This window comes from Aspergillus novofumigatus, assembly GCF_002847465.1.
Source record: "Aspergillus novofumigatus IBT 16806 chromosome Unknown P174scaffold_2, whole genome shotgun sequence".
Taxonomy (NCBI): domain Eukaryota; kingdom Fungi; phylum Ascomycota; class Eurotiomycetes; order Eurotiales; family Aspergillaceae; genus Aspergillus; species Aspergillus novofumigatus.
This window is the reverse complement of record NW_020194275.1, coordinates 2,909,194-2,926,820: the sequence shown is the minus strand read 5'-3', so window position 1 is coordinate 2,926,820 and position 17,627 is coordinate 2,909,194. Positions and strand designations below refer to the sequence as shown.

The 17,627-nt window shown below is 50.8% G+C and overlaps 11 protein-coding genes across 11 annotated transcripts; 6 read left to right on the top strand and 5 right to left on the bottom strand.

Moving 5' to 3' along the window:
• Positions 1–1,354: 1,354 nt before the first annotated feature.
• Positions 1,355–2,589, bottom strand: P174DRAFT_402440 (zinc-binding alcohol dehydrogenase family protein). Its single transcript, XM_024823955.1, has 2 exons — positions 2,450–2,589; positions 1,355–2,401 (listed from the first exon to the last, which is right to left on the bottom strand). The coding sequence occupies exons 1-2, from the start codon at positions 2,562–2,564 to the stop codon at positions 1,464–1,466; spliced, it is 1,053 nt and encodes a 350-aa protein (XP_024685897.1). The 5' UTR covers positions 2,565–2,589; the 3' UTR covers positions 1,355–1,463.
• A 529-nt stretch (positions 2,590–3,118) lies between these two features.
• On the top strand, positions 3,119–3,823 carry P174DRAFT_448943 (uncharacterized protein; the record flags this gene model as incomplete). The annotated part of the gene is made up of 1 exon (XM_024828799.1): positions 3,119–3,823. The coding sequence occupies one exon, from the start codon at positions 3,119–3,121 to the stop codon at positions 3,821–3,823; it is 705 nt and encodes a 234-aa protein (XP_024685896.1).
• Positions 3,824–4,080: 257 nt separating this feature from the next.
• On the top strand, positions 4,081–5,295 carry P174DRAFT_428756 (uncharacterized protein; the record flags this gene model as incomplete). Its single annotated transcript, XM_024825529.1, has 1 exon — positions 4,081–5,295. One exon carries the CDS (start codon positions 4,081–4,083, stop codon positions 5,293–5,295), a length of 1,215 nt encoding a protein of 404 aa, XP_024685895.1.
• A 133-nt stretch (positions 5,296–5,428) lies between these two features.
• On the bottom strand, positions 5,429–6,293 carry P174DRAFT_477382 (cytochrome b561 domain-containing protein; the record flags this gene model as incomplete). The annotated part of the gene is made up of 4 exons (XM_024830673.1): positions 5,429–5,495; positions 5,656–5,897; positions 5,947–6,197; positions 6,248–6,293. The coding sequence occupies 4 exons, from the start codon at positions 6,291–6,293 to the stop codon at positions 5,429–5,431; spliced, it is 606 nt and encodes a 201-aa protein (XP_024685894.1).
• Positions 6,294–7,113: 820 nt separating this feature from the next.
• P174DRAFT_385138 (fungal specific transcription factor domain-containing protein) lies at positions 7,114–8,208 on the top strand (the record flags this gene model as incomplete). Its single annotated transcript, XM_024823241.1, has 1 exon — positions 7,114–8,208. The coding sequence occupies one exon, from the start codon at positions 7,114–7,116 to the stop codon at positions 8,206–8,208; it is 1,095 nt and encodes a 364-aa protein (XP_024685893.1).
• Positions 8,184–9,378, top strand: P174DRAFT_510352 (uncharacterized protein). The gene is made up of 2 exons (XM_024831664.1): positions 8,184–8,902; positions 8,959–9,378. Exons 1-2 carry the CDS (start codon positions 8,388–8,390, stop codon positions 9,278–9,280), a joined length of 837 nt encoding a protein of 278 aa, XP_024685892.1. The 5' UTR covers positions 8,184–8,387; the 3' UTR covers positions 9,281–9,378.
• Positions 9,106–10,819, bottom strand: P174DRAFT_477374 (putative salicylate hydroxylase; the record flags this gene model as incomplete). The annotated part of the gene is made up of 6 exons (XM_024830672.1): positions 9,106–9,704; positions 9,751–9,832; positions 9,890–10,205; positions 10,256–10,419; positions 10,464–10,651; positions 10,709–10,819. The coding sequence occupies 6 exons, from the start codon at positions 10,817–10,819 to the stop codon at positions 9,306–9,308; spliced, it is 1,260 nt and encodes a 419-aa protein (XP_024685891.1). The 3' UTR covers positions 9,106–9,305.
• A 759-nt stretch (positions 10,820–11,578) lies between these two features.
• Positions 11,579–12,892, top strand: P174DRAFT_501900 (polysaccharide lyase family 1 protein; the record flags this gene model as incomplete). Its single annotated transcript, XM_024831057.1, has 4 exons — positions 11,579–11,712; positions 11,765–12,104; positions 12,155–12,235; positions 12,287–12,892. The coding sequence occupies 4 exons, from the start codon at positions 11,579–11,581 to the stop codon at positions 12,890–12,892; spliced, it is 1,161 nt and encodes a 386-aa protein (XP_024685890.1).
• A 206-nt stretch (positions 12,893–13,098) lies between these two features.
• Positions 13,099–14,063, top strand: P174DRAFT_457975 (NmrA-like family protein; the record flags this gene model as incomplete). The annotated part of the gene is made up of 2 exons (XM_024829601.1): positions 13,099–13,350; positions 13,398–14,063. The coding sequence occupies 2 exons, from the start codon at positions 13,099–13,101 to the stop codon at positions 14,061–14,063; spliced, it is 918 nt and encodes a 305-aa protein (XP_024685889.1).
• Positions 14,064–15,367: 1,304 nt separating this feature from the next.
• On the bottom strand, positions 15,368–16,534 carry P174DRAFT_364836 (M36 family metallopeptidase; the record flags this gene model as incomplete). Its single annotated transcript, XM_024822020.1, has 1 exon — positions 15,368–16,534. The coding sequence occupies one exon, from the start codon at positions 16,532–16,534 to the stop codon at positions 15,368–15,370; it is 1,167 nt and encodes a 388-aa protein (XP_024685888.1).
• A 51-nt stretch (positions 16,535–16,585) lies between these two features.
• On the bottom strand, positions 16,586–17,299 carry P174DRAFT_418265 (uncharacterized protein; the record flags this gene model as incomplete). The annotated part of the gene is made up of 1 exon (XM_024824676.1): positions 16,586–17,299. The coding sequence occupies one exon, from the start codon at positions 17,297–17,299 to the stop codon at positions 16,586–16,588; it is 714 nt and encodes a 237-aa protein (XP_024685887.1).
• Positions 17,300–17,627: the final 328 nt, after the last annotated feature.

Sequence of the window (17,627 nt, the reverse complement as noted above, 5' to 3'; positions counted from 1 at the left end):
CGTAGATTCAGTGTAACACGATGACACACATTCTCGTCCGGAACATGCCAATGCTTGGCGCGCCCTTAGCGCAGTTATTAAGACGAGAAATGGGGCCATTTCGAGGGATGATCTATCGAGTATGGAGATTCTAGGAAATTAGTCGGGCAAGTGCATCTGCATATGATAGATATTTATATCCATCACTTGACCGAAATACGAGTTACGATTTGTAAGTAACGAAAGTGCATGCCTCCTGCCTATGTTCCTACATACAGAGTACAGTGAGCATTACAAACGAGTGCTGACGTCAAGAGCTGTAATTCATACTATATTCTGCTTCCCTACCTAAGGATGCCTATAAGTCAATGATAATGATAATGAGTATGATCGAGTGGTGACGCAGACGGACTGGGGATCCACAGAGGTACCTTAGCATTTGAACTATTCGAGGGAAGGTACATATAACATATTCTTGAACAGACCAGTGATATTTCTCTCAAATGGTCATATTGCTGATATTAACGGAATCAGCTGCTCCCTTATGAAGGGAAGATATTGCCTGTCTATGAACTATGGAGAATGAGTATGGAATGGGTAAGGGAGATCGACGTGGGGTTGTGGGGTGCCGGAGCTTGGCGCATAGAGCTCCAGCTTGATATAGGATAATAGAGCTCCTGTAGTTTAGCTGATGCTGCAATTGAACGAACAGAATCGATGGCAAGCTCATAAGGAGTCAATAATGTCTTACTGACACTATGATGGATGACACTGCAAGGATATTGTCTTGGAATCCTATCAATTAGCTTTGTGGTCCCTTTGCTCATAGACCGAGTCAAGGTTGCACTGTTGATATCACCACGTCATTGCTATCGTTGCACCTGTCCATCTTCCGATGCTCCCGATACTCTAGCATTTCTCAGTCTCTCGCCTGTCGACTGCCTTTATTCTCCCCGGTCACATCTTCATCTGAGGCAGAATCATCACGACAGCGACCGACAGTCATCGTTCTGTCTTCTCTTCCTCAGCTTCACACCAGCCAATCCGTAAGTAGGTCAATTGAGCTCGTGGTCAAGAAGAAACTGACAGGAAAGAAAGACAATGGCTGCAATCGCACTCCGCGAGTCGCATATCCACTACCTAGCCAAACGGCGCCACAACTGGGCGAGCGAGAACCCCGGCGTTGTTCTGGTCTTCTGCATTGTCTTCATTGTCGGTGTCGGGATCATCGGTCTCTTTGCGTATCGAAGATGGATGGCACGAAAGGCGAGGATGGCATCGTTTGAGGTGGAGGAAACCAAATAGTTGATATACGGGAATGGTTCAATTTTCTTATTGCTCGAGCTGGATTGGCCATGTCCAGTAACAATACCCTCTCCGATTGTCTGAGTGTGAACTATTCTAGATGTCCGAGACTGTCGTGGTAGCAAGAGGCAGGGCAGCAACTGCCAGCATAATCATAATCATATCCAACTCAGCAGTTGTCAATCATTGGGATGGACTTGCACCTTCATCCCTCCCATATCCCGATACTCATCCAACGCAGCATTGATCTCATCCGCATCCAAGCCATCAATAACCCGAAACTTACTCGGCCTGATTAGCCCATCCTTCAACCACCCGGTAATCCTCTCCCAGAACAGCTTCGTAAAGTCATCCGGATGCGTAGCACACGAACCCCTGATAAAACGCCTCTCATATCCCGCCCGTTTCTCCCCAATCTTCGCGCTGTCAACCTCCCCAACCGCCGGCGCAAGCGTCACCAACGTCCCGCGTCTCGAGTCCGAAAGCACCGCAACACCCAATTCCTGCTTGGGTCCGAAATTGAACGCATCAAGCGCGTAGACGAGCTCATCACCCACGATATCCCGTACCCGCGAGAGCACATTATCCGCATGCCGATCAACCACATGCGTAGCCCCAATCTCCCTCAGCTCGTCCTCCGTCCGTAACCCAGCCACCGCGACAATAGCCCCAAATCCCAGCCACTTGGCGAACTGGATTGCGTACCGGCCGCAGTTCGTCGCCGCGCCGATAACCACTAGCTTCTGCGATGCGTAGTCAAAGTCGACCCTGCTGTCGGGCAGGGGCAAGCCGAATCCACCCTCGGAGAAGAACACCACGAAGCCCGTGGCGACGTTGACGGGGATCGTGGCGGCCTCGTCGTCCGTGAGACCGGTGTCGGTCACTCGGGCGGCATACTTGATGTCGACCAGGGCGTACTGCTGGAGCCCGTTGAAGTCGTTGAGAACTTGGTTGAGCGGGAGCCGGCTCTGCGCGAAGATGTGCTCGCCGGTGGTGAAGTCGGTCGTTGTGTCTGGTCCGATGGCGATGATTTCGCCCGCGAGATCGTGCGCGGGGATGTAAGGTGTAGCTGTTACGAAGAGACCGCGATCGCGTGATTTCTGGTCATGGGGGTTTACTTTCGACGGTTAGTTTGGGCGGTGCAATGTAGGAGGGGAGGACGTACAGCCGACGGAGGTGAGTTTGATGAGGAGCTCGCCCTTGCCCGGTTGTGGGATGGGTCGGTCAACCTTGACCAGACGGTGGCCGATTTCCGGGAGGATTAGGGCTTTTTGCGACATGATGCTGAGGGAGCCTATCTGTTGGATAGCGAGGTGGTGTCGTTGACGCCATGGTCTTGATTGTATTTATATCATTCTCCTCGTATGCGAGATGCGAGCTGCGAGCTGCAACTACAGTCAGCACGATGTGCCTGAGAATGGACATTCTCCTTCACTTACAGTCAGAAAACCTTGGCAGAACAGTTGGTCAACTCGGATTGATAGGAATATTCGTGTCCTGACTCATTTGGTCGCGTATTGAATATCTGACATGTCTGACATGGCTGATTCAAGCTTTAACGGCCGCAAGCCCACCCTTCAAGTCAGTTACAACAGTCAGCCTTATTAATATGTAGACAGCATATTCCCCGAGATAATTATTGATGGTTCTTAGTAAGATGAGCTGGCCGGAACTGTCATTGCATTATTGGCCACCCGAAGTCTATCCTGATCCCACTGACAGCTCCATGACACATTCTCCCGAATCATGACTACATCTCTTATCCTCCACCAGCAAGCCGCACCAGCACAGTATGGTATAGCTTCATAATCATAATCATGATTCTAAATTCACAATGTCCCTCTTAACCCTCCTCGTTCTTAGTGTTATCCTCACCTCAGCTTACTTCTACGTCTCCCATTGTTCCCTGGCTTCCCGCATCCACCCCGTCTTCCATACCGGCACTCTCCCCCGTTCCATATCATCCTCTATCCTCTCCATTCCACCCTCCGTCTACACAAAAGAATACTTCTCCCTTTATAATCATGCCTCACGATCTGTTCCGCACCAACTCCTTCCATCTCACGATCTCCCCGCTCTCTTTGTTCTCCTCCTCCGCCGTAACTTAACCGTCTTCTCGCATTTCCCCAAAGCCTGGAAACAACGATCCACCTGCTCCAGGGAACTGAGCAGGACCTTTCGCTCGTCCTATATACAATCCTTGGACTTTAACGAAGGCGACATTGTCTGCAAAGTCTACCGGGTTCTAGTCCGGAAGCCAGATCGCGTGGAATTCGCCGTGGACATGGAAGAGTGTGACGGGCGGTGGGTGCTCCGGTACTGGGAGGAGGGTGAGGACGTGGTCTTTTGCAGTGAGGCAGTTAGCTGGCGACCGACTGAGACAGAGACCCCAATGCCGGGGGAGAATCGCTTCTTGCGGTTCATCCATGAGACAATGACGTGGTGGTTGTTGGATTCGGGGGTGCGGTATCTGATGGATCTGGATGGGGAGTTGGGGCCGGAGGAGGAAGAGACAGAGGATAAAGAGCTGGTCAAGTAGTCTTTGTTGATGTCTCATACCTGTATGACGACGGATGTACCAGCTGATTGATGGGAGTGTAAAAAAGAACAAAGGGAGTACAAGGGCTTTGTTTTCGCTAAGGTCAAAGTCTCGTCGCCACAATAGCCCATTAAAAGTGCTTTGCTTCCGATGCGGTGCTGCTGTCTTCGATGCATGTCTCACCTGTGTGTATATAAACACATCGAATCGAACCATGGTATATCGATATTCCATCTTCGTCACCATCGTTTTTCGCAATGTGTCGATATATCTTCCACCACTATACCCGCTGTGGCCACATCGCCAACTTCGATTTCCATAGCTGCGTCGACGTCATTAATCTGCTGCGCGGATTATCCCAACCAGGCTCGGATTTGACTGAACTGGCCTGTACCAACGTCAAGGTCGAACACAACTTGTGCTCCACCAAGATAGAGGTCTACTGTCTGCAGTGTGAAATTGACTTTCAGCGCTTGACCCAAGGCACTGAAGCAGCGGTTCAGAGCATCCCAGACTACATTTCTATCGAAGGGCTCGATAACTCGGGCCCCATAATCACCACCAAGATGCAGTGGCAGGTTACCAAGTCCCGAAAGCGCGATTTCACCGAGGCTTTTCTTGATCTGGACCTCGATGGCGACCCCAAGTCTGACAGCAGCAATTGCACTACCGTCCGGTCGGACACTATTGCCAATGCGTCAACTCTCAGTTCCCCCGAGCTATGGCATGACTCTGTCGATGTCCCGCTGGACGCCCATGACAACGACGCTGCAAACGCAGACAAAGACGACTGCGGTCCCAACCCGGCCAAGAAACGTAATGACTCCATCTCTGAAGACTACGTGGTGATCGGTACTGACATCCTCACCACTCAGGCAGAACGACTTACTAGCGCAGCCAACGGCGAGGAAGAGTCGGACGAAGATGACTTCTGCAGCCTGTGGTTGTCGGACTTCGACTCCGACTCGGGCGATGGCGACACAGGAGACGCCACTGGGTCAATTAAACGCCAGTTGGAAAGATTCACTTTCCCAACCTACCGATCTACACCTCGAAGCCCTGATCTCCCTTGTTCACCGCATACCCGTCCTCGTCCCGACCCGCTGCCTCTTTACGTTGGTTTTCCCGGCCAACCGCCGGAAAGGTCGCCTAGAACTCTCCGGCCTTCGTCTAGAGGGAATTACCTCGATGCGAGGACGGAGCTGCAGTCGCCTGTGTTTGATGGGTTTCCGGGTATTCTTCCAGATGAGGAGGAGTTGGGACTGCAGTCGCCTGGTCTTGTGAGTTTCCCGCGTATTGTGATTGAAGATGTTGATGAGGAGGAGAAGGAGAAAGAGAACGAGAAAGAGAAGGTCGACGTGGGCAAATCGACTGGTACGGTTCTCGGACCTCGTGGTGCGAGTTTGGCTTCCGGTTCGGGGTGTGCTGCTGCTGTGTTGAGAGGTTGGAATATTGCCATGTCGAGGAAGTGATCTTGCTGGTTTTTGAATACATTTGTTTCGACCTGGTTGCTCTGCTTTTATTGCTTTGATATTGATCTGCTTGGTTTTGCTATTTTGCTTTCACAGTCTGGTCCTTCGCATTTTTACATTTGCTATACAGAATTCACAATTGCTCGACAACAACTACAATCATCGCTGCTGTAATAATCCATAGCCCGGGACTAATTCCACTACATGAAGTTACCGAAATCAGTATGTCCTAGTAACTACTAATGCAACCTCCACCTACTCCACCGTCTCCTGCAGTTCCACATTCTCAACCTCCTTGCCCCCGTTTCCTGTTCGCTTCAGACGATAGACAACCCAAGCCACGTACACCGCACCACATACCCCAGCAACAACCCCATACGCGATCTTCCCCCATGAGTATTATCCGCAAGCCGAAGCCCTAGCCCGCCATTCACCATACCAAGGACGATCAGAATCCGACCCAACCAAACATGCACGGGGGCTAGAGCCGTGCGCGTCTTCTTCCGGATATACACCCAGTGGTGAATGGCACCCAGGAACGGCTGGATGAGCATGAGGACCACGATGACTGTTCCGAAGACCGTGTGGGTGTTGTTGTGTAGCTATAACGTTATTCATATGAAATATATATTGCAAAGATTGATGGCTTACTCTGTCTAGTATCTTCCCCACACGAAGGCCGGTTGCCAGTCCGCCGAGCATAAGGGCCCATCCTGTGAGTTGGATACCAGCATGGATCCAAACTGCGTAGTTGGGTTTGGAGAGGCGGAGTACAGTAGCGCCGAGAGGGAAGATGAGGATGAAAGCTACGCTCATCAGGATTCCGTGTGCTTTCGCGTAGGAGGGTACGAGGTGGAGATCTTGATATAGGATGGTAGCTGAAGCTGGTCTGGCGAATGCCGCTGCTTTAGACTCGTCAGTAGCATGTTGATTAAGAAAGAGTAGTACATACCCAGGATTGAGTATAGATATGCCGTACGAGGTAGTTCGTTATTCATCTTTGTTGCTCTTGGAGAAAAGCAAGGATGATTTCCTTGCCATCCATGAGACGACCGGGAACAGCTAGGATCAATATTTATAACATTGCTCGCGGTCTTCTGCCTTGTGTCCACTTTACTATTGTTGATGTATTAAGAACAAGTGCCTATATTCCAAGCAAATCTCCAACCAATCATCAGCCAACAATATACAAAAGACCGAGAACTGCGAGCTGCAGGACACAGCCACACCAAGAAAACAACATCTGTCATCAATACGAGACCCTTAAAAGCGGGCCGCAGTCCAGGTAACAGGTCACCGAGAAATCCGAAGCTGCAGATCTATATTTCATCAAAAATGCCTAGACAACGTCATTTACAGCCAGCTGGCGCAACTCCACCAGTCCCAGCGCCTGTCAAACCAAAAGCATGTATCGGATGTCGAACACGAAAAGTAAAATGCGACAGGGGATTGCCGTGTAAGAACTGCGCTTTGTGGTCAATCGAATGTGTGTATCCGTGCCCAAAGCGGACGTGTTCTCGACCGAAGAAGAGAGCAGAGTCTTCGAAACAAGCACGTGGAAGAGTTGATACCAGATCGTCTACGCCTTCGCTGATTCCGTTTGGCTGCCATTCAGTCGAAGTAGCTCCGTTGCGTCCCTGCTCGACGCAAGTGCAAGTCTGCTGGCAAAGGTACATGGAGTACATCGATCCCCTGGTCAAGGTTCTGCATACGCCGTTGGCAAATACAGCAGTGGAGAAAGCACTTTCCAACTGTACTTCTTTGGCTCCAAGCGAGCAAGCCTTGCTATTCGCTGTATACTTTGCATCAATCTTGAGCATGCCCGCGGAGGACATCAGCGCCCTCCTCGGAATGGACAAAGTCGCCGCAATAAAAACTTATCGCGCCGCAACAGAACACGCGCTAATGCGAGCCAACTTTCTCGTGACGGATGATCTAGTCGTCTTACAAGCCTTTGTCCTATTTCTCTCGCTGAGCAGCTTCACCGACGAGGCGAAGCTAGTCTGGCCGCTCACGGGCATTGCGCAGCGCCTTCTAACCACGGACTCGACTGGCAGCGATGACCCGGTCTCCCAGGAAATCCGTCGCCGTCTTTACTGGCAGCTATGGTACATGGACAAACGGGCCATCGAGGACCAGGGCAAAAGCGCAGTAGACACGACGCAGGATACCGTTTCCCTTCCGCGCAACATCAGCGACACGGAATTAGATTTAGGTCATACATCCTCAACCACGCAGGAGAAAGGATGGACGGAAGCAAGCTTCCTTCTAATCCGACTTGATATCGCTAGAACGCGCTCATCGCTCGCCACTGCGCAATCCCTCTACGAAAAAGAACAGCTCATCCAGCGCTGCCATAACCGTATAAAGTCACGATATCTGGTTTCCTGTGACGGCAGCCAACCCATACACTGGTTAGCGAAACACGTCTCTAGTGTTCTCATCGCTGAGATGTGGTTCGAGATTCATAGCGCGGCATGCTCATTTACGCTTGGCGCCATGATTTCCTCTCGGAGCACGCGAGCCAAACTCTTCTCCACAGCGGTTAGTATCGTCGATATCCCTCGACGGGTGCATGAAGATCGCCAGGCGAAAGCGTGGAGCTGGTTGCTCAAGGGATACCTTCAGTTCCAGCCTTTGTGGTTTGTGGCGGCGGAGCTTTCGTCGCGGTCAATGGGGGATTCGCTCAGTGTGCGGGCTTGGGAAGTAGCACATACTGCGTTTGGGAGATGGCCGGAGGAGACGAGGAGAACGAGACAGGGGAAATTGTTGGATGGCTTGTTGAGAAAGTCGCAGGAAAGATGGAGGGGGATGCAGCAGGAGGCTGCGCTTGCTACGGCTTCCTTGTTGACTGTTCCTCTAGCAGATGAGGCTGTTCAGGAAAGTGACAAGTTGGGTCCGTCGTGTCAATAATAAAGCGATTCAGTCATGCTAGAATAAGCAAGCATGAATGTGGACCCATCCGACCAATCAGCATCCCTCTTTCAAAATATTTCATCATCCACTCCCCTGATGAAGATCCCTTGTTTGAAGTTGTTCCCTTCTCTCACTCCATCTCTACCTATCTCTACATCAAACAAAAACGACTAACAATGCTCCTCTCTCCCCGTTTCCACCTCTTTGAAATAGGCGACCAACTCTGGTGCCCCGACTGGGTTATCGCCTACATCCAATCCTATCTCACCAGCGTCTGGAACCTGCACATCCCACCCTTCAGCCGGACCTCCCCGGCAGGCATAGCCGCCGAGCTCGTCACCGAAAACCTACCCGATGCATCATCCTACACCTTTGTAGATTGCTGCGCCGGGGCAGGAGGGCCCACATCGACCATGGAGCGCGTCTTGAACTCCCGGCTCCAGGAACAGGGGAAACGGCCCGCGCGGTTTGTGCTAACTGATCTACATCCGAGGATCGATGCTTGGTCCGCTATTGCCAAAAAGCAGGAGCATGTGTTGTTTATCCCGGAGGGCAGGGATGCGACGTCTTGTGGGCGGGTGGCGGGCGAGGGGAAGGAGTGTCGGGTGTTTAACTTGTGTTTTCATCATTTCGATGATGCGGTCGCGAGGAGGGTATTGAGGAATGCGGTTGAGTCGGCGGATTCGTTTATGTAGGTTTTTTCTTTCTCTTCTGCTGAGTGAAGTCGTGGTGACGCTGACTTGGCAGTATTTTCGAGTTCGCGCAGCGCAACTTCTCCTCGCTGCTGAATATCCCTGTGATGGTGCTGTATCCGTTTTTCCATACGTTGCAGCGGTACTGGTATTCGCCTTTGCATCTGTTCTTCACGTATGTGGTGCCGCTGTTCTCTGTGGTCTGTTCGTTTGATGGGTTTGTGTCTACGCTGCGGTGTCGGACGCCAGAGGAGTTGAGGGAGCTCCTTCGGCAGCCGGGTCTGGATGCTTCTGGATGGGAGTTTACGTCGGGCAATCGCATGATGGTCTGGCCTTTTCTGCATATTTACTGGTTTATGGGTGTAAGGAAGCAGTGATATTTATTGTCAGTCGTGTCATCATTTAGGCAGACAGTTCTGCCACTCTTTGTTCTACCTCTTGTAGAACATCAAATCCAAGGACCGCTCGTTGTCGCGAAGACATCAGTCCGATCCAGTCTGTCTCTCGAGTTAGACCTGACCAGCTCAGAACAAAGTCGCGCAGTCGTTGTAAGATGCCATCTTCGAGGTGAAACCCGCCTCGGTTGCGGATGGCGCCCTGGACGTTCCGGGCAGTCCGGGCCTTTCGGATATCTTCGTAGAGTTGCAGTGCTTGTGGGATTCTGGATTTGTAGTCCTGCGAGGATGCTACGTGATGGAGTAACATCCCCAAAACTGCGCCATCTTCCACGGCCATGGCGGCCCCCTGGGCTTGATACGGCAGAGTCGGATGGCACGCATCACCAAGTAGTGTAACAGAGCCCTGGAAACATTTAACAAGTTGTCAACTAGGGATCAATCGAACAGACCTTGGTCCACCTCGGCAACTCAGGTAGATGAGACAGCTTCCACTTCAGGACGGTCGGGATACAGGAGATCATCTTCCCCAGCCTATTCGGTTTCAGTTTTCTCGACACTAGAGGCCAGGAAAAAAAAAAAAAGACGAACGTTGGATCCCACTCTCTATACCCATACCGCATCTCATCCACATCTCCCTGCGTCGTACGTACTCCCGGCGGCAGATCATCAGGCTGGAGCAGCACAAGGTTATACTCTTGTCCGCCGCGAACGGGGTAGAAGACGGCGTGTTTCTTAGGGCCCAGCCAGGCCGTTACGCCTTGTTTCTCGCAAAGCGCATTTACCTCTGGATCGTTCAGGGCTAAGAGCTGCGCTTGCGAAAAGGTAGCGCGATAGGCTAGGTCTCCTGTTTCTTCGGGTGGATGGGGTTCATCGAGGACGGCTTCGCGGATTTTGGACCAGAGACCTGTCTTATGAGCTTGGACATAAGGTGGAGGGATGGGAGTGAAAACGAACCATCAGCACCGATGATGACGTCGCCGGTGATGGTCTCTTTCCCCACGATGACTGCAGTCTCGTCGACGAGGATCTTCTCCACAAGAGCGCCTAGGCGAATCTCCACTCCGAGGTCTCTGGCCTTGTCGAGAAGGATCTGATGGTAATCCGCGCGATGGATGACGCTACACCCGTCAGCAGGCCACTGCAAATAACAAGGGATACATACATCCATGGCGCTCCATATTCCTTTACTATAGACTCACCACAGGGCATCGAGGTGATGATCCTCCCGTCTTTGTACCGCCGCAGATCCGTAAACTCCAGTTTCATGCCCTTTTCCTCGGTCTGAGCCAACAGACCTAGTTCCTGCATGATCCGGGCGCCATTTGGAGGGATTTGGATGCCAGCACCAACCTATTGTGTCATTTTCTGTCTAACAGTAGTATTGTAATTTGGAATGTTGATGCTTACTGGCAGAATCTCAGCCGATTGTTCCAGGATAAGTACGCCGAGATTCTTCCGGCGACATGCAATGGCGCAGGCCAGTCCGCCGATTCCTGCGCCTACTATAATGACTTTCATTGATTTACTTTATGTACTCCTTACCCCTTTTGCTATGCTGAGCTGAATGCCGGTCATTTGAAGACCTTGTGCACGCGGACAAGAGGAGACGTGAGAACAAAGAGAACGAGCGGTGAACCACGTGCGGAGGGGTTATCCCTGCTTTAGCATTGCATGTAAATACTGTCTACTTGACATATATCTGAATGATTGATAGCTTGACTTTGCGAAACTCAACTTGAATAATTGAGATCAAACCAACATCAGTACATTACTCTTATAGAGTTTCTTCACATGACTGCAAACATGCTTACCAGTCTCGTTACTCCGAGACAAATATATATTGGCACCAACTCGTGAGAGACCTGTCCATTCCTAGCTCTTCCGTTATTCGGCTGTTTGTACTCAAGTGGAGAAGATCAATATAGCCGTAGTATCGGATAGATTACTGTCTAGATAAGCCCTGACTCAGTTCCCGCCGGAACTTCCAAGCTTGTAAAAGCCTCCAATGAACCATGGATGTGGGCTCCCTTGTTTCAGATGCTGAGTCCTACTCTTGGCCTGCCCCTGAGACATTTCCGCTATTTCCTTTTGAGTTACTCTGAAACAGGCCGTTGCGAACTTTGAAGAGTTGCCTATCCCAGCAAGTTTCCCTTCTGTCAAGGGGTGAAGGGGATCCATTCCGATAGGCGAAAATTTCTGGCTATAAAGACTGGAGTTCGCTCTATATCCGTCGACCATATTCTTGACAGTTGACGCAGGGTGCAAGAGCTACACAAAATGAAGACTGCGGTTCTTTCTCTTTTACTGGCTCTCCAGGCCTATGCCCGGGTTACGGGCTCTCCCTCTGGCTTTGCTGCCGGGACTACAGGGGGTGGTTCGGCGACCCCGGCAGCCCCCTCCAGTCTGGACGAGTACGTCTCCCTTGCTCCTTCTGACACTGATTGCTCTCGACTAACTGTGTAGACTGGTGCAATGGATCACCGATGACACGCCTCGCGTCATCCTCATCGACCGGACCTGGGATTTCATCGGCACCGAGGGCACCACCACGGGCAAATGCTGCAGCATGCCATCCACGACAGTCTGCAACGGCGGCACCTCCAAGGGTCAGGCCTGGATCCAGGATCAGTGTGACGGGGGATCCTGGGTGTCGTGCACGTACGACAATGCCGCGCTGACGCCCATGGATGTGGGTTCGAACAAGAGTATCGTGGGTGTCGGCAACAAGGGTGTCATCAAGGGCAAGGGCCTGCGTGTGCGCAATGGAAACAAGAACGTGATTATCCAGAATATCCACATTACGGTGTGTATCTGTATCCCTTGACGCGTACTTGTACAAAGCTGATCAAGTAGAATCTCAACCCCCAATATGTCTGGGGCGGTGATGCCATCACCCTCGACAACGCGGACAAGGTCTGGATCGACCACAACAAGGTATGTCTTTGCACCCCTTGTAAAGAATTACTCTGACAAGGGAACTGGAAGATCTCTCTGATCGGCCGCCAATTCATCGTCAGCGGCTGGGGCAAAGCCGGCCACGTCACCATCTCCAACAACGAATTCGACGGCCGCACCTCCTGGTCCGCCGGCTGCAACGGCAAGCACTACTGGACTCTTCTCCTCCTCGGCGAGCAGGACTACTACACCTTCGAAGGCAACTGGCTGCACGATGTCTCGGGCCGCGCCCCGCACATGGGAACCGACCACACCAAGTCGCAGATCTTCTTCCACGGCGTGAACAACTACTTCCAGAATGTCGGCGGGCATGCCTTTGACATCGACACCAATACCTGGGTGCTGCTTGAGGGCAACTACTTTGAGAACGTCAAGACGCCGCTGACCGATACCAGCCTCAAGGCTGGCGGCAAGCTGTACACCACCTCCACAGTGAAAGCGGCCGGCGCCTGTCTGGATAAGCTTGGATATATCTGCGAGTGGAATCGCTTGGCGGGATCCGGTGCCTGGCAGGACCGTACTGATGCGGATGTCATGAGCAAGGCGGCTACGTACAAGACCAGCTTGGTGGGCCATTATGCTGTGGCGGATGTTCCTGCCAAGGTTGTTGCCAACGCTGGTGTTGGCAAGCTGTAATTATATTCTGTGTATATATTTTACATTCGTTCTTTTTTATGTATATATTTAGATTTTAGAGATGGGCTGATTCATCATCCGCATTGGGTTTGCGGAGGAGGGTCTTACATCAGAATGACAACTCGGTGATAAGCACCTTAAATACCAGCCACATCGTGCCAACATGTGAAACTCCACCAGTCGGAGTCAACATCAAACACTAAAAAATGAAGTCTATCCTGGTCACCGGCGCAACAGGCAAACAGGGTGGCGCCCTCATCAATGCCCTTCTAGACGAAGATGCCGACATGGAAATCCTGGCCGTCACCCGCAACCCGCAGTCCAGCAGCGCCAAAAAACTAGCCGACAGATCCCCCAAGATTAAACTCGTGCGGGGCGACCTCGACGACCCAGCGGGAATCTTCAAAAACGCCTCCCAAGTATCTTCCGAGCCAATCTGGGGCGTCTTCAGCGTGCAGGTTACTCACCCCAACCATTTGAGAGAATATTAGCTAACCCGCAGTAGACACCCATGGGCCACGGCCAAACCGTCGAAAAAGAAGAGCGCCAAGGCAAGAGCCTAATCGACGAAGCCCTAGCCCAAAAAGTCCAGCACTTCGTATACTCCTCCGTCGACCGCGGCGGGGACGCATCCACCGACAACGCCACCAAAATCCCGCACTTTATCAGCAAGCACCGCATCGAACATCATCTGTTCGAGCGGACGCAGGACGCAAACATGTCCTGGACGGTGCTGAGGCCGGTGTTCTTCTTCGACAACATCACCCGGGACTTTTTCGGGCGGCTTGTCGTCACGGCGTGGGACGCGTATCTGCAGGGGAAGCCGCTGCAGTGTATCGCCGTCAGTGATATTGGTTATTTCGCTGCGCAGGCGTTTCTCAATCCGGCAGAGTACCGGAATCGGTGCCTGTCGTTAGCGGGGGATGTGCTTACGTATGAGCATATGCAGGAGACGATGAAGCGGAAGACGGGGCGGGAGGCGCCGACGACGTTCCGGCTGGTTTGCTATGCTGTGATGTGGATGGCGAAGGAGATGAGGATTATGTTTGAGTGGTTCTATGCGCATGGCTACCGGGCTGATATTCCGCGGTTGAGGGAGATGCATCCCGGTTTAAAGGATTTTGAGAGGTGGTTGGAGGAGGATAGCCAATTTGTTAACCGTAGTTCTTAGTTCCTAGTACCTAGTTACCCTGTGTTATTACCCTGCAGTCTGTAACTGATAATGATAATCTTTGGTTGTTTTGTCTTGAGTGTCATGACTCCCTGCCCCCTCACTATCAGGCTGACGCCTTAAATGACGGACCCTGACGGACCCTGACGGACCCTGACAGAACCTGAATTAGAACCTGAATTAGAACCTGAATTAGAACCTGAATTAGAACCTGAATTAGAACCTGAATTAGAACCTGAATTAGAACCTGAATTAGAACCTGAATTAGAACCTGAATTAGAACCTGAATTAGAACCTGAATTAGAACCTGAGGAACCTGGCCTGGAACCTGACCTGGAAGCTCACCTTGACCCACATGAAGAGTTGTTTTAATCTAATTTTCGCCCAAGTCCTCGACCCCCAAGTATATAGTCTCGTTGCTTTCAAGGGATAAACACACAATATACAGAGTAAATATAGGATAAACAGATTGAAAATAGCATTAAGATATTAGTATTCCTATATGAGCTTCCAATTAGCCAATTTGATTCTAATGGTGGCCGTTGAAATATATTCAAAGAAATGTTGATCAGGATGGTGGTGTAGTACTCACTGTGAAATATATATTTCTCGCTTCATACAACACATCAACCACAACTTCTACTATAATTAACTACCAAGGGCCTGGAGGCCACTAAATCTAATTGGATATAACATTTGCTATGCTAGGTATTCTATATACAGACGAATTTCGTATAATTTCACAAGGGATAGGGTGACATCGCCATGTTCATAGACATTATGACCAGAACAGCGGTAAATTAACTTACAGTACAAAATCTGGATGAATCATCATTTTATCCATCCGAAATAGGAAAATCTTGGCAAAATTATGCATATCAGGTTCCGTCAGGTTCGACTCAGGTTCGAACCTGACGGAATCGCGACCCGACTCAGGGTCCAAAGTTTGGAACCTGAGAACCTCAGGTTCAGGTTCGAGGTTCCGACCTTTGGAACCTGAGTCGGACCATTTCGAGGCCTAGTCATTAGCATCGAGGAAGTCTTCCACATCTTTTAAGATGTAGTCGTCCAATCGGAGGATTTCGATCTGGAATCTTATTTCAGAAACCGGGCGGCATGGGGGAAATAGAAGTAACCCTATATGTATCCATTACGATTGTGTATGGCAAGTATCCCTCCCTGAGAATTTTAGACGACGGCCAATTAGCGGGAACGATCAGCTGGATGATCACAATTTTCATACAAAGGTGGAAGCTATATAATAGCGCTGTAGTACATGCGGCTAAAGCTACGGCTCTATTCAACTAGCAGCCTGGTGGAACCGAATACTCGTTAACATTATCCTCCTGGGCGCCAAATCCCAGTCCCCTACTAGCAAAAGTTCGCCAGAGTATGCAATAGTTCTCCCCGCTATATCTGTTGTGGTCGGCTTGTATAATGGCATCGCGTGCAGTAATGAAGGTGGGTTCGCAGGGCTGTATGGACAAGCCGTCCACAAGCAAATGCATATACACAACATTGCCGCTATCTCCAGTTGAGTCGGTTAGGAAACTAGAACTCCAGCCACGGTTATCCACCAGGGATGCTAAAACGTTGTGCAGCATATTCGCCCATACTTCTCCGATGTCATCGCGCGCTGCTGAGGGTGGCCCGTCCGTGTATGTAAGCGGGTTGACACTCGTATCCCGTGAGTATGGATAACGTCGTATTCCGACGGTGTTATTCATCACATAGGCGCCCAGAACTAAGTCCTGTACAGAGTCCATTTGTTCAACCCAATCCGCCACAGCATCTCCCCAACCCACCAGCAAGCCCGACGATGTTGAACTGGCGAAGCAGGCTGCGGACCCTCCACCGGTGAGGCGATTTGCCATGCCTTGTGCGTATAAGCTGGCAATTAGGTCGTCTTCCAATGCACTATCACGGTCTGGACTAGTGTAGTCAAAGAGGGAAAGCTGCATTTCGCCATTTTTCCCATCTGGTGGTGCGTAGAAATTGACTTTATTGGTATCATGATCGTCCTGTACCGAAATAGTGACGCGGTCGTTTCCCTGCCCTCCCTTCCCAAAATTATCGTCTTGGAAGTTGAATGCTGCTTCAGTAAAGCCGTAAATATAGAAAATATCATGCAAGGTATTCACAACATAGAATGCGTTCGTTATGGCCGCGCCGAGATTCTGTGGCGTCGCTGGTGATGTGGTCTCATCGTGGTAATATGCAAAGATACCGGGGCTAGTTTCAACTGCCACGTTCGTTTGAGCTCCTTTGAATGCCAATGCATTGTTTCCAGAGGTATTAGTCGAGTAAACCCATCCATTGGGACTCGATCCAGTTTCTGGGTTCACGACGAAGTCAAATCCGTCTGTAGGGTCATTTCTCGTAATAGGCACCACTTGGTAGGATAACCGCTTCTGCAGAGTGTTGCGGGTGGAAGACTTTGCATCAGATCCCCTTCCAACTACTCGTACCATTTTGTCCGCTAGCAACTCAATGTCTCCCGTTGCTGTATTAACTCTTGCATTTCAGCGGTGATTTGCCTGCCGGAGAGTTATATCCCATACGTGAGCCAAGGAGCTGTCTGATCGTTGCATGATTGACTGTTGTGCCGTAGCTGCACCATCTTCAGCCAGAGTCATAGGAATATTCTCAATGACGAGCGTAGGAGCATGAGCTTCATCGGAGGACAGCGTAGAAATACGCACTTTTTGGAGTGCATTGTCGTCAATTTCTGCATTGAGGTGCTCGCTCAACGTCTTCAATGCAGACTTCAGCGAGGCATATTGATCAGAGCGAGTTGTCAAGCTCCGCCTACTCGAGCGTACTATTTCGCGCAGCTCGTGAATTGGTGCGAAGGCATGGGAGGACGATATAACCCTTCCATGATCGTCGATGTTTATGTTGGTGAGACTATTGATCAAGTCGAGCCCGTCAGAGGTCTGACGTACGTAGACATGGCTGACCCCAGTGTCTTTATTAGTGTAAGCATCTGTAACTCTGACATTTTCAGGCCGGATCCCGTGGCTGTTCTGCAGATAGGCCAAGGCGATGCTGTGCGACTCATCCGTGTTGTCAATTGCGCGGCGGTTAGATGGCCTAACTTCCACGGGTGCATCGTAGATTTGGAAGTGGGCGGTAGGGTACGGCTCGCGAATCTCTAGCACACCATCACCGGTCTTCAAACCGGCAACACGTATGTCCGCGAAGCAAGCAACTAAAAGGACTGTGGCGAAAAACATTTGGGATGCTCTGTTCCGCTTGCTTAGTAACTTTTACTGAGTGAATTAGAGTGCTACGTGTGCTTGAGCAGTGGATTTTATAGCCCCATGCGCTGCTTCTGCCAGGCTATGAACACAACTGCCCGAATTTGTTTTCTGAGTATGCGAGTCGTCAGCGGGGCGTGGGCACTATTGACTACTATTGATAATCGCGGCATTTTTCGATGCTGAAGTAGGATTGATTCGGTGGCGAGACTGAGGTTTGTTGGGCTTGTTTGGTTAAAGTTCAATACTTATTTTTGTTATGCAAGCCACTGAAAATTATTCAAATTCGGCCATGCTACCCAAC